Source organism: Natrix helvetica (assembly GCF_964273705.1).
Source record: "Natrix helvetica genome assembly, chromosome: 2".
In the NCBI taxonomy this organism is placed as follows: domain Eukaryota; kingdom Metazoa; phylum Chordata; class Lepidosauria; order Squamata; family Natricidae; genus Natrix; species Natrix helvetica.
The window spans coordinates 121239004-121250741 of NC_138552.1; the positions used below are offsets into that span (position 1 = coordinate 121239004).

Consider the following 11738-nt stretch of genomic DNA (forward strand, 5'->3'; position numbering starts at 1 on the left):
GGAAAGCTCAGATCAGCGAATGGAGTGGTTGTTTAGCTTCCCCGACTCAGGACACCACTAACATATGGATGTGGTTCGAAACTGAGCTCTGGGTCAAAAGTTACATTTCTGGGTGAATTGGGCTCTTTTGCCAATTCTGATATTAGCTTCGGTCTAACTCCTCAGGGAAAGCTCAGATCAGGGAATGGAGTGGTTTTTTAGATTCCCCGACTCAGGACACCACTAACATATGGATGTGGTTCGAAAGTGACGTCTGGGTCAAAAGTTACGTTTCTGGCTGAATTGGGTTCTTTTGCCAAATCTGATATTAGCTTTGGTCTAACTCCTCAGGGAAAGGTCAGATCAGCGAATGGAGTGGTTTTTTAGCTTCCCCGACTCAGGACACCACTAACATATGGATGTGGTTCGAAACTGAGCTCTGGGTCAAAAGTTACCTTTCTGGCTGAATTGGGCTCTTTTGCCAATTGTGATATTAGCTTTTGTGTAAGGCAGTGGTGGGCAACCTTTTTTTTCAACTGAGCCAAATCTCGCCAAAACCACGATTGAAATTTATTTTGAGAGCCGCATTTTTAAAACCGAAAATACATAGGATGGTACACTGTTTTTAGTTTCAATAAGTTTTTATTGAGAATATTCTGCATGCAAGTATCCACATAGGTCGGGAGGATACAAATAACACAACTAATAAAACAAAAACTTTAGAACGATATTATTTATCGATAACGTTAAATCCCGTAAAATTTGCCTTACAATGTAGAGAAAATTACATCCTGTCAATGACTGACAAAGTCACAACCACTAATGTGAACATTGGCCTTGCATTTCCTTGGATAGTTTGAGTAAGTCAGGTTTGTATGTTCTTGTTTTTAATTTCATCTCTCTCTCCCACTTCCTTTTTTTCTTTCTCTCTCTCTCTCTCTCTCTCTGGCTCTTTGTCTCTCTCTCCCACCCTCCCCCTCTGTCTCCCTCTGTCATTTTCTCTGGGTGTCTATCTGTCTGTCTGTCTCTCTGTATCTCTGTCTCTCTCTCCTCCTTCCCCCATCTCTGTCACTCTTTGTGTGTGTGTGTGTGTGTCCGTCTGTCTGTCTCTCACTCACTCTGTGTGTTTGTGTGTGTGTGTGTGTGTGTGTGTGTCTCCCTCTGTCTCTCTCCCCTCCCTTCCTCTCTCTCTGTCACTCTGTGTATGTGGATGTGTCTGTCTCTCACTCATTCACTTAATCACTCACTCTGCGTGTGCCTCTCTCTCTGTCTGTCTATCTTTCTCTCCCTCCCTCCCCCCCCTCTGTGTGTGTGTGTGTGTGTGTGTGTGTGTGTCTGTCAGTCTCTCTCTGATTCCCTCTCTCACTCCCTCTCTCTGTTCCTCTCTCTGTCTGTCTGTCTCATTCACACAGACAAACACACTGTGGTCACCTTGTTGAGTGTTCCAATCACATTTGAAACACTCAACAAGTGGCCTGGAAAGCTCAGATCAGGGAATGGAGTGGTTTTGTAGCTTCCCCGAATCAGGACACCACTAACGTATGGAAGTGGTTCAAAACTGAGCTCTGGGTCAAAAGTTAGGTTTCTCGCTTAATTGGGCTCTTTTGCCATTTCTGATATAAGCTTTGGTCTAACTCCTCAGGGAAAGCTCAGATCAGGGAATGGAGTGGTTTTTTAGATTCCCCGACTCAGGACACCACTAACATATGGATGTGGTTCGAAAGTGAGCTCTGGGTCAAAAGTTACGTTTCTGGCTGAATTTGGCTCTTTTGCCAAATCTGATATTAGCTTTGGTCTAACTCCTCAGGGAAAGGTCAGATCAGCGAATGGAGTGGTTTTTTATCTTCCCCGACTCAGGACACCACTAACATGTGGTTCGAAACTGAGCTCTGGGTCAAAAGTTACGTTTCTGGCTGAATTGGGCTCTTTTGCCAATTCTGATATTAGCTTTTGTGTAAGGGAAAGCTCAGATCAGCGAATGGAGTCGTTTTTTAGCTTCTCCGAATCTGGACACCACTAACATATGGATGTGGTTCGAAACTAAGTTCTGGGTCAAAAGTTACGTTTCTGGCTGAATTGGGCTCTTTTGCCAATTCTGATATTAGCTTTGGTCTAACTCCTCAGGGAAAGCTCAGATCAGCGAATGGAGTGGTTGTTTAGCTTCCCCGACTCAGGACACCACTAAAATATGGATGTGGTTTGAAACTGATCTCTGGGTCAAAAGTTACGTTTCTGGCTGAATTGGGCTCTTTTGCCAATTCTGATATTAGCTTTGGTCTATCTCCTCAGGGAAAGCTCAGATCAGCGAATGGAGTGGTTTTTTAGCTTCCGAGACACAGGACACCACTAAAATATGGATGTGGTTCGAAAGTGAGCTCTGGGTCAAAAGTTACGTTTCTGGCTGAATTGGGCTCTTTTGCCAATTCTGATATTAGCTTTGGTCTAACTCCTCAGGGAAAGCTCAGATCAGCGAATTCAGTGGTTTTTTAGCTTCCCCGAATCAGGACACCACTAACATGTGGATGTGGTTCGAAACTGATCTCTGGGTCAAAAGTTACGTTTCTGGCGGAATTGGGCTCTTTTGCCAATTCTGATATTAGCTTTGGTCTATCTCCTCAGGGAAAGCTCAGATCAGCGAATAGAGTGGTTTTTTAGCTTCCCCGACTCAGGACACCACTAACATATGGATGTGGTTCGAAAGTGAGCTCTGGGTCAAAAGTTACCTTTCTGGCTGAATTGGGTTCTTTTGCCAATTCTGATATTAGCTTAGGTCTATCTCCTCAGGGAAAGCTCAGATCAGCGAATGGAGTGGTTTTTTAGCTTCCCCGAATCAGGACACCACTAACATATGGTTGTGGTTCGAAACTGAGCTCTGGGTCAAAAGTTACCTTTCTGGCTGAATTGGGCTCTTTTGCCAATTCTGATATTAGCTTTGGTCTAACTCCTGAGGGAAAGCTCAGATCAGCGAATGGAGTGGTTTTTTAGCTTCCCCGAATCAGGATACCACTAACATATGGATGTGGCTCGAAACTGAGCTCTGGGTCAAAAGTTACCTTTCTGGCTGAATTGGGCTCTTTTGCCATTTCTGATATAAGCTTTGGTCTATCTCCTCAGGGAAAGCTCAGATCAGCGAATGGAGTGGTTTTTTAGCTTCCGAGACTCAGGACACCACTAAAATATGCATGTGGTTCGAAACTGAGCTCTGGGTCAAAAGTTACCTTTCTGGGTGAATTGGGCTCTTTTGCCAATTCTGATATAAGCTTTGGTCTATCTCCTCAGGGAAAGCTCAGATCAGCGAATGGAGTGGTTGTTTAGCTCCCCCGACTCAGGACACCACTAACATATGGATGTGGTTCGAAACTGAGCTCTGGGTCATAAGTTACCTTTCTGGCTGAATTGGGCTCTTTTGCCAATTCTGATATTAGCTTTGGTCTAACACCTCAGGGAAAGCAAAGATCAGCGAATGGAGTGGTTTTTTAGCTTCCCCGAATCAGGATACCACTAACATATGGATGTGGCTCGAAACTGAGCTCTGGGTCAAAAGTTACCTTTCTGGCTGAATTGGGCTCTTTTGCCATTTCTGATATAAGCTTTGGTCTATCTCCTCAGGGAAAGCTCAGATCAGCGAATGGAGTGGTTTTTTAGCTTCCGAGACTCAGGACACCACTAAAATATGCATGTGGTTCGAAACTGAGCTCTGGGTCAAAAGTTACCTTTCTGGGTGAATTGGGCTCTTTTGCCAATTCTGATATAAGCTTTGGTCTATCTCCTCAGGGAAAGCTCAGATCAGCGAATGGAGTGGTTGTTTAGCTCCCCCGACTCAGGACACCACTAACATATGGATGTGGTTCGAAACTGAGCTCTGGGTCATAAGTTACCTTTCTGGCTGAATTGGGCTCTTTTGCCAATTCTGATATTAGCTTTGGTCTAACACCTCAGGGAAAGCAAAGATCAGCGAATGGAGTGGTTTTTTAGCTTCCCCGATTCAGGACACCACTAACATATCGATGTGGTTCGAAACTGAGCTCTGGGTCAAAAGTTACGTTTCTGGCTGAATTGGGCTCTTTTGCCAATTCTGATATTAGTTTTGGTCTATCTCCTCAGGGAAAGCTCAGATCAGCGAATGGAGTGGTTTTTTAGCTTCCCCGACCCAGGACACCACTAAGATGTGTATGTGGTTCGGAACCGAGCTCTGGGTCAAAAGTTAGGTTTTCTTACTGAACTGAGTTCCTTTGCCAATTGGGAGATAAGCTTTGTCTAACTCCTCAGGGAAAGCTCAGATCAGTGAATGGAGTGGTTTTTTAGCTTCCCCGACCCAGGACACCACTAAGATTTGTATGTGGTTCGGAACTGAGCTCTGGGTGAAATCTGGCGATACAACTGGCCGCTGTGATACAATCGTATAATAATAATAATAAAAAATAATGATTCCTCAAAGAGGTAAAAGGCTACATTTTGCCAGAGTTATTCTTTGCTTCCAAACTGTTGAGGAAGGGGATTGGACTCCATTGTCTATATTTCCCTTTCCATCCCCATGGTTCTTTAGTGAAAATTATAACCCAAGCACATATAGATCTGTTAAAATGTTCCCATTCTCACTTTCCATATTGGGAATCCCTAGGTACCATGCAATAATGTCATCAAATAATTCAAGCAAATGTTCGTGACATTTAGCTGAAGCCAAAATTCAAGAAATCGTATCAAGAATTTTGGTTACAGAAAGAAATTTCTGATCGCTATCCTGCACTATGGACAATGGTTAAGAAGCTCCTTGTTGTGTTTCCAACATCATATTTGGTGGAACATGGCTTCAGTGTGGTCATCCAATTTCTCTCCAAGCAAAGAAAATGACTCCAGATTACTGAATGTGGTGATTTAAGACTCCTGCTGTGACTTAAAACCAGACATTGGGAAACTGGTATCACTTCATCAGGCCCATCCATCACATTAAGAATTTACTGAACAGTGAAGTAGTTACTAAATTTTACTAAGTTTACTAAGTTACTGGTTACTAAGGTTCTTGATAAATGATTATCAGACTTTGAAAACCTGGTATCACTGGATCATGTTCAACAATTTTGTTGAATTAACTAACTACAAAGGTTTTTAAATTGGATTTTGAATAAATGTGCAATTAATTGCTACAATTTTGAATTTTATTGTTACTATCTTTATTCCTTCATGCAAACTGCCCAGTCACATGACTCCCCTAGCCACGCCCATCAAGCCATGCCTACAGAACCGGTCGTAAAAATTTTTGAATTCCACCACTGGGTGGGGGGCACTGAGGATCAGTTTGTAGCACCAAGGGGACGGTGGACTGAAAAAGTTTGGGAACCACTGATCTAGAGCTAAGAATAAATTTCCTGACAGTTAGAACAATTAATCAGTGGAACACCAGAAGCTGTTAAGGATCCAACACTGGAAGTTTTAAAGAAGAGATTGGATAACCATTTGTCTGAAATAGTATAGGTTTCTTGCCTAAGCAAGGGGATGGACTAAAAGACCTCCAGTGTCCCTTCCAACTATTCTATTCTGTTCTATTCTATTCTAGAATTATCTGAAGATTATTAATAAATAAGATAGGTGGGTGGATAAATAGAATATACACTGCATTGCTTGCTTAGCCCTTTAAATATAACATCCTGATATAGTTACTTGCATAAAAATCATATAAACATTATTTTGATTCATGATCATATTTGAAACCATGTTTATGTGTGTCCTAAAGAGGAACGATGTACTTCCTGCTATAGTTCATATTTTTATTGCTCTCTGTTGAACACTTGATGCTGTTTAGGTGCAGCATGATTTTTTGCTTCCTCTTCTGCAGACTGCACGAAGTGAATCTTGATTCTCCAGTTGCAGCTGCTTGGGGAAAATGTAGGGAAAGTTGAGATATTTACACTTTGTCTTGTCCGTGACTTTGTTGGGCTCAGAAGGATGACCTCTTAGGAACAGACTTTGAACTCCAGAATTGATGCAGCAGAAGTTCAACTCTTCCTATGTAATGAGACTATTTATATTTTCACAAGAAAAGTTTCATTTCTGGTAATCCACACATGGGAGGGTAGTGCATGACAAGCATGAGTAGGATTTCCTCTTTCTGAATAAGTTAATATCTTTTTTAAAAATCTTTCATTCAACTTACTAAAGAGGTAATATACAAGAAACCCACATAATGATTTCAAATTATTTCATAATTCCTGAAATAACTTGGTGCCCTGGAAAAAGCTATATAATTAATGACATCAAAAAGACTTTCACAAAAGTCTGACTGCACCAAAAAATGTGACATCTCCATTCAAGACTATTTTGGCACTTGTCCGTGGTATGGTAAGTTGAAGCTCATCTCCTTCTTCTAATTTTGCAACACCTGACAAAACATTGCAATCATTATTAGTACAACAGTCTAATATACCCAGACCAAAACAAATCGTATTGGCTATGATTTGGCTAGTCCTTAATTGACAAAGCTGCCGCCTTCTTTCATTTTGAGGTTAAAAGATGCATATTATGCACATTTTAAACAACTATAAACAAGGTATATATAAATAAATATACTGTGGGTAGTCCTCAAGGTACCACAGGCCATTTAATGAACATTCAAAGTTATAACACTCTTCCCACCAAAAGCCATATACAAATTTGTTTCAAAGTTTCAATGTCTGCAGCTCCCCCAATTGTCATTGGCCCATATAATTGACCACAGAGACACTGTAGCACATCCACTGACCTATTTCCCCACATCCTGCTTACTGTGTTCCCACAGATATCTGGCCTGCTTTTCCACCTCACCGGCTTCTACACACTCCTCCCCACCCACCCCAGTCACCGTGCCCCCACTTATCTTTCAAATATATCAGAACTCAGAAAGTTGGAGTAGGAAAGGCCACTCTATTGCTGGGCCATATGGCACAATAGAGGAGAAGAAATACTATTGGTTTTGCTTTCGTCGCTATGCTTTGTTCCCCCAGTGCCAGCAACACTAGTGTAAACCTAGCATTGCTGGCACTGGGAGAAGTAAAGATTGTGAAAAAGTAAAACCAGCAGGATTTCTTCTCCAGCATCACCAACGCTAACGTAAAGCTAGTGCTGCTGGTCCTGGGGGAGCAAAACATAGCAACGATAGCAGAACCGAAAGCATTTCTTCCCTTCAATTCTGCCATGTGGCCCAGCAATGGAGTGGCCTTCTCTACTCCAACTTCCTGAGCTCTGGACATCCGTGAAAGGTAAGTGAGTAGCAGGTTAGATAGGGAGGAGACCTTAGGATTGTGGGGAACCCAAGTGACAGGAAGCGAGCATGGAGTATCTCAGAGGCTAGGAGGAAGCCTTGGGAGGTCCAATGTGGGTGAGCCTCTCCCTCCACTAGACCTCACATGATCTCCCACACTCAAGTCACCCCTTGCTCTGCTGAATGACCCATGCATCCGTTTAATGAATGCATTGGGGGGAGCAGGGATAGGGAGGTTGTTAATGATGTGTTGATTTAATATGGACCCCAACTTTTGATAGTAATGGATAGGTTCCATAACTGTTGTAAACCAAAGACTATCTGTAAGTTCTCTTCTAAGATAGATCTTGACTTCCAACAGGGATTGAAAGGCAGACTACAGTAGTGTGGTGTAATAGATAGGCAGTATAGTTTAAGATTATGGAAGTTGCCTTGGGGCTTTGGATCAGTCACTCTTTCAGATTCCAGCCTCTCCTGAAGAATTCTCATGAGGCTCAAAGGATGGGGGATCATGGACACTAGTCTAAACTCTTTGGACAATGGTGAAAATAGAAACAAATCTCCATCAGTCAATTGCAAAAAGCAGTCTAAATTGGAACAGCTTATATCCTGTAACATAATCAAAAAACAATATCTTTCTATCACAGTCCTTAGGAAGGACTCAAGAGATGGATAAAAGTAGGCAAATCCAATCTAAACACCAGGCCTACTATGCAATCAACAATAATAAATTATGCATTTCAATTTCTTCAGGGGCTTGGGTTCACTCAGCAGCAATGCATTTTCTAAGCCCTGCTTTTCTAGAACATTCCCCATTCCTGGCAGATTTTATGCCTATGTCCATCAGGCAGTCCCCAGTTTTATGCCATTTTCCTAACACAGAAAGATGTGGCCAAAAGCAAAAAGCAGTGTACCTTTGCATCTGTTTCTCTAACAGAGGTTGCTGCCTGCCACTGAAATTGAGAAATAATTAACTGCAACTTAACGTAAGGAGTTCAGCATAGCCCACCGCACCATCCACTAATGAATTTTTTTTATATGGATAATTCTGTTTCCTACCAGTAAAATGCTTATCTAGGCATTATCTATCTATAAATTTAGGATGGTTTTCATAATTACCAGCGGTATAACAAGAATTGTTAGGAGAGGTTTCAGGCATGTTTTGCAGGCAACGAAATAATGTAACCAGACTGAGATCATCTCCAACGACGTGGGCTTTTTTCCTCTGAATCAAATGTCCCATTACAAACATTTCATCTGTATATAAAACCTGAACAAATAAATTTCATTATGACTTTAAATTAATACTTCAGACAGATTAGTAAAATAACTTTTTTCTCTATTTTACCTGACCATATATGAAGAAGTAGCCAGCTTCTCTGACCAGTATTTTATTTCCATGTTCTTCTAGAGCTGTTCCTCTTTTAAAGCTAAGAAGCCAGGGAACTATACTTGAGTCATCTGAAAAATTATTAGTATCTTATTAAACATGGATTGACTATTTTCCTTGTATATTTCCTATGTTTTTTAAAGAAAAAATTATTATAGCTTTCAGATGAGTAGCTCAAACAGAAACTAAGAACAAGTATTAATGTTTGATGAGTAATTCAGATAACTATGGTAAGCCATGACTAGTGGTTGAGGATACAAAGGGAAGGGAAGGATGAATCACTAAAAGGTAATTTACCTTTTATCTTTTCACTATGACTTTTTAAATTCAAATGTAGCAGTGCTTTTGTATCATCTTGCTTTTTTCAACTTTCTTTTGTAATACAATGTTTGCTTTTTTTCAATATTCTTTTTAATTTATTTCAATATTTTAACAATACATATGGATTGTTCAAAAGAGATAAGTAGCTTTACCAAGGTAAAGTCCAAAGATCTTCAAGAACAGTCTCCTGACAGAAGCCATATTTTAATGATCTACCAGCATTCAGACTCTATCTGAATTCACCTCAGAAGGTTGGTGAACTAGAAGAATGCAGTGGAATGTAGGAGAAGGTTTGTAGTCAGGTGTCCTGTGTAGATTTTTAGCATATAAGCTATAGAAACAAATAAACCCTTTGGGACAAACAAACCATAATTGGTTGTGTCATCCATTGAAACAATGGACCATCAGAGTTGAAAATGTGAACCTCTAATGTTTATTCAGAGTTTCCCTTAAAAGTGGGAAAGGTGAAGTGGTAAAATGCTAATAAATATAACTGGACTTTCCCTTCCTGCATTATTTAAAAACATGTTTGAGCAATTATAATGCAATGGCAGAATATGTCTATTCACAGAAAATTTGTGGGTTGTGCTAAATCAAGTTAAGAAATTAATACATTACCATGTTGCTGAATGGCACTTTTGCTGTCAGCCATCAATTGCAGACATGACTGTAGTACTAGAAAGATATATTTCATATTAGAGAGAAGGGGGAGAAAACCAGGAAATTAACATGGGATTCAAGTAAAAGAAATAAAAAATAATTAGTTTCAGGAAAGTTTTGATTGTAACTCTTCCTACACTACTAATGAGTTTTTAATTCAAACTGGTTCAAGGGAATTTGCATTCATATTCTGTAACAAATACATGTTGCTAGGGACCCATTCAAAAAAAAATGACAGTTTAGAATTATAGTATTGCTAATATTATACTTTGGGGGGAAATGAAACATGTTAATAAGAGCAAATATAAGATGTAATACACAAGATAGGGTTAGTTCATCTTTGATTAGATGCATAGGAGTTGAATTCTACTGATAACTGATCAGGGAAAGAGAGAGAAGGATTAAAGTTCATCAAGCAACAATTCATCTAAAGGGTGGAAGCTTGAAAGACACCCATCTTTTCAGCAGGAAAATTTGCTATTACAGATACCTCTGGTCTACTCTGCCAGGATCTGATATTGTGACCATATAAGATCCTCCATGCTCAGCCACAATTCTTAATGTCCTGGACCCTGAGGTGTTTTTCCAGAGACGACTATGATCTCCAATCAGATCTTATTTCATCCAACCAGATCTTACCTTACCTGTTTCTCCTCTCTGAGAGGGGGATCTTTTCCCCCTATGGCTGTCTCCAGTCCACATTATGTTTCGGTTTCCTCGATGTGATCCCAAAACAATTCCCTAACAAAACATGGGCAAATAAGCATCATGAAGGGTGTAATTACTCTCTCTCTCTCCAATGCCTCCATTGTCCAAAGGATTTCAACTCACCTGGCTGGAAACTGCATTGGCCATCTTCCAGTATGGAATGAAAGGACTGGCTGCCTTGGTTTCTCCCAAGGGCTCCACAAGCTGGGGAAGTGAATTCCTTGCCTGATTCCTGCCATTCAGTTTGCTAGTGAGGACTGCTAGTTCTGTTTTTAGTGCAACAACATAGTAAAGAGATGCGGCCGCCAGGCAAGAGGAGACAAACACTGCAAGTCCAAGAAAGATGAATAGAAGCCCTTTCCAATCAAAGCCATTAACAGAAGGAGAGGAAGAGGGGGAAGACCCACAAGTGGTGAAGGTATTGCCTTTTTCTCGCAGGAAATTCATAGATTTCATGACTGTTATTAAAACCAAGTAGAAACTTCAGCTACTTCTCATTCTGTGCAATGCAAACATTTTGCCAGTTGCATCATAGCTACGTGGTCAAAATCCAATACTGCGTGCTTCCGGTCATGAGAACCTGCTGATTCCACATATGTTGTTTCTGCTCTGCATCTGCACAATGTAAAGCTCTGTTTCTGTATTTCAGCAATGAATCTTCCTCATTTTGGTTTCTGCTTCATTTATTACCCATTATCCTCATTATGCAGCCCCATGACCTTGCCTGACTGCACAACCTCTACCAATGAAATTGCATTTTGAAGCTGGGCATTAATTTCCTCCTTGGCAAATGAGTGCGGGGTGGGAGAATTTTTTTAAAAAGTGGGACCTGTCCATTTATAGTTCCCTCGTACACTACATATATCCCCTCTCATTAGGTCTGTTGTTGCAGAAGCATTGCATCAGTTCCAGATGTTATTTTTTTCCCCAAATAATTTTTTATTTTTTTATTCTCTTACATACCATTTTAAGTATACATTCATATGATTATTCTTCTTTACATTTATCATTCTTATACATTTATTATTTCATTTAATAGGTTAGAATATACGGCTTGGGTTGCTTTATTTACCATCCCTTCTTCCTTTTGTAACACCACCTTGTTTTTCCCTTTCTTTTCTCCCTCCCTCCCTTCTCTACTTTCTTCCTTCCTCCTCTCCTTCCCCTTCTTTCTTCCCTTACTTTTCTCCTACTCCTGCTCTTCCTCTTCCCCTTCCTACCCTCTCTCCTTCTCTTTCTCTCCCTTCCATCCTTCTCTCCTTACCACTTTCTTCTTTCCCCCATCTTCCTTTCATTCTGTCCTCCTCTCTCCCTTTCTTTTTCTATTATTGTTGGTGTATATTTCAAAACTCAGTTTATGTTTCCTTGGGATGGTATTTCCGCCAACCCAAATATACTTTAGTATCATTTCTTATTCCCTTACCTTCGCTAGTCTACCCTAGTTAT

At 40.5% G+C, this 11738-nt stretch overlaps 1 protein-coding gene across 2 annotated transcripts; it reads right to left on the minus strand.

Annotated features, from left to right (window-relative positions):
* Positions 1-5675: 5675 nt before the first annotated feature.
* TNFSF13B (TNF superfamily member 13b) lies at positions 5676-11377 on the minus strand. 2 transcript variants are annotated; one of them, XM_081944965.1, is made up of 6 exons: positions 10416-11377; positions 10229-10325; positions 9543-9599; positions 8562-8674; positions 8333-8483; positions 5676-6355 (listed from the first exon to the last, which is right to left on the minus strand). In XM_081944965.1, the coding sequence occupies exons 1-6, from the start codon at positions 10746-10748 to the stop codon at positions 6243-6245; spliced, it is 864 nt and encodes a 287-aa protein (XP_081801091.1). In that variant the 5' UTR covers positions 10749-11377; the 3' UTR covers positions 5676-6242. The 2 variants fall into 2 exon arrangements, with proteins under 2 accessions (XP_081801091.1, XP_081801092.1); XM_081944966.1 differs by lacking the exon at positions 9543-9599.
* Between the last annotated feature and the right edge of the window lie 361 nt (positions 11378-11738).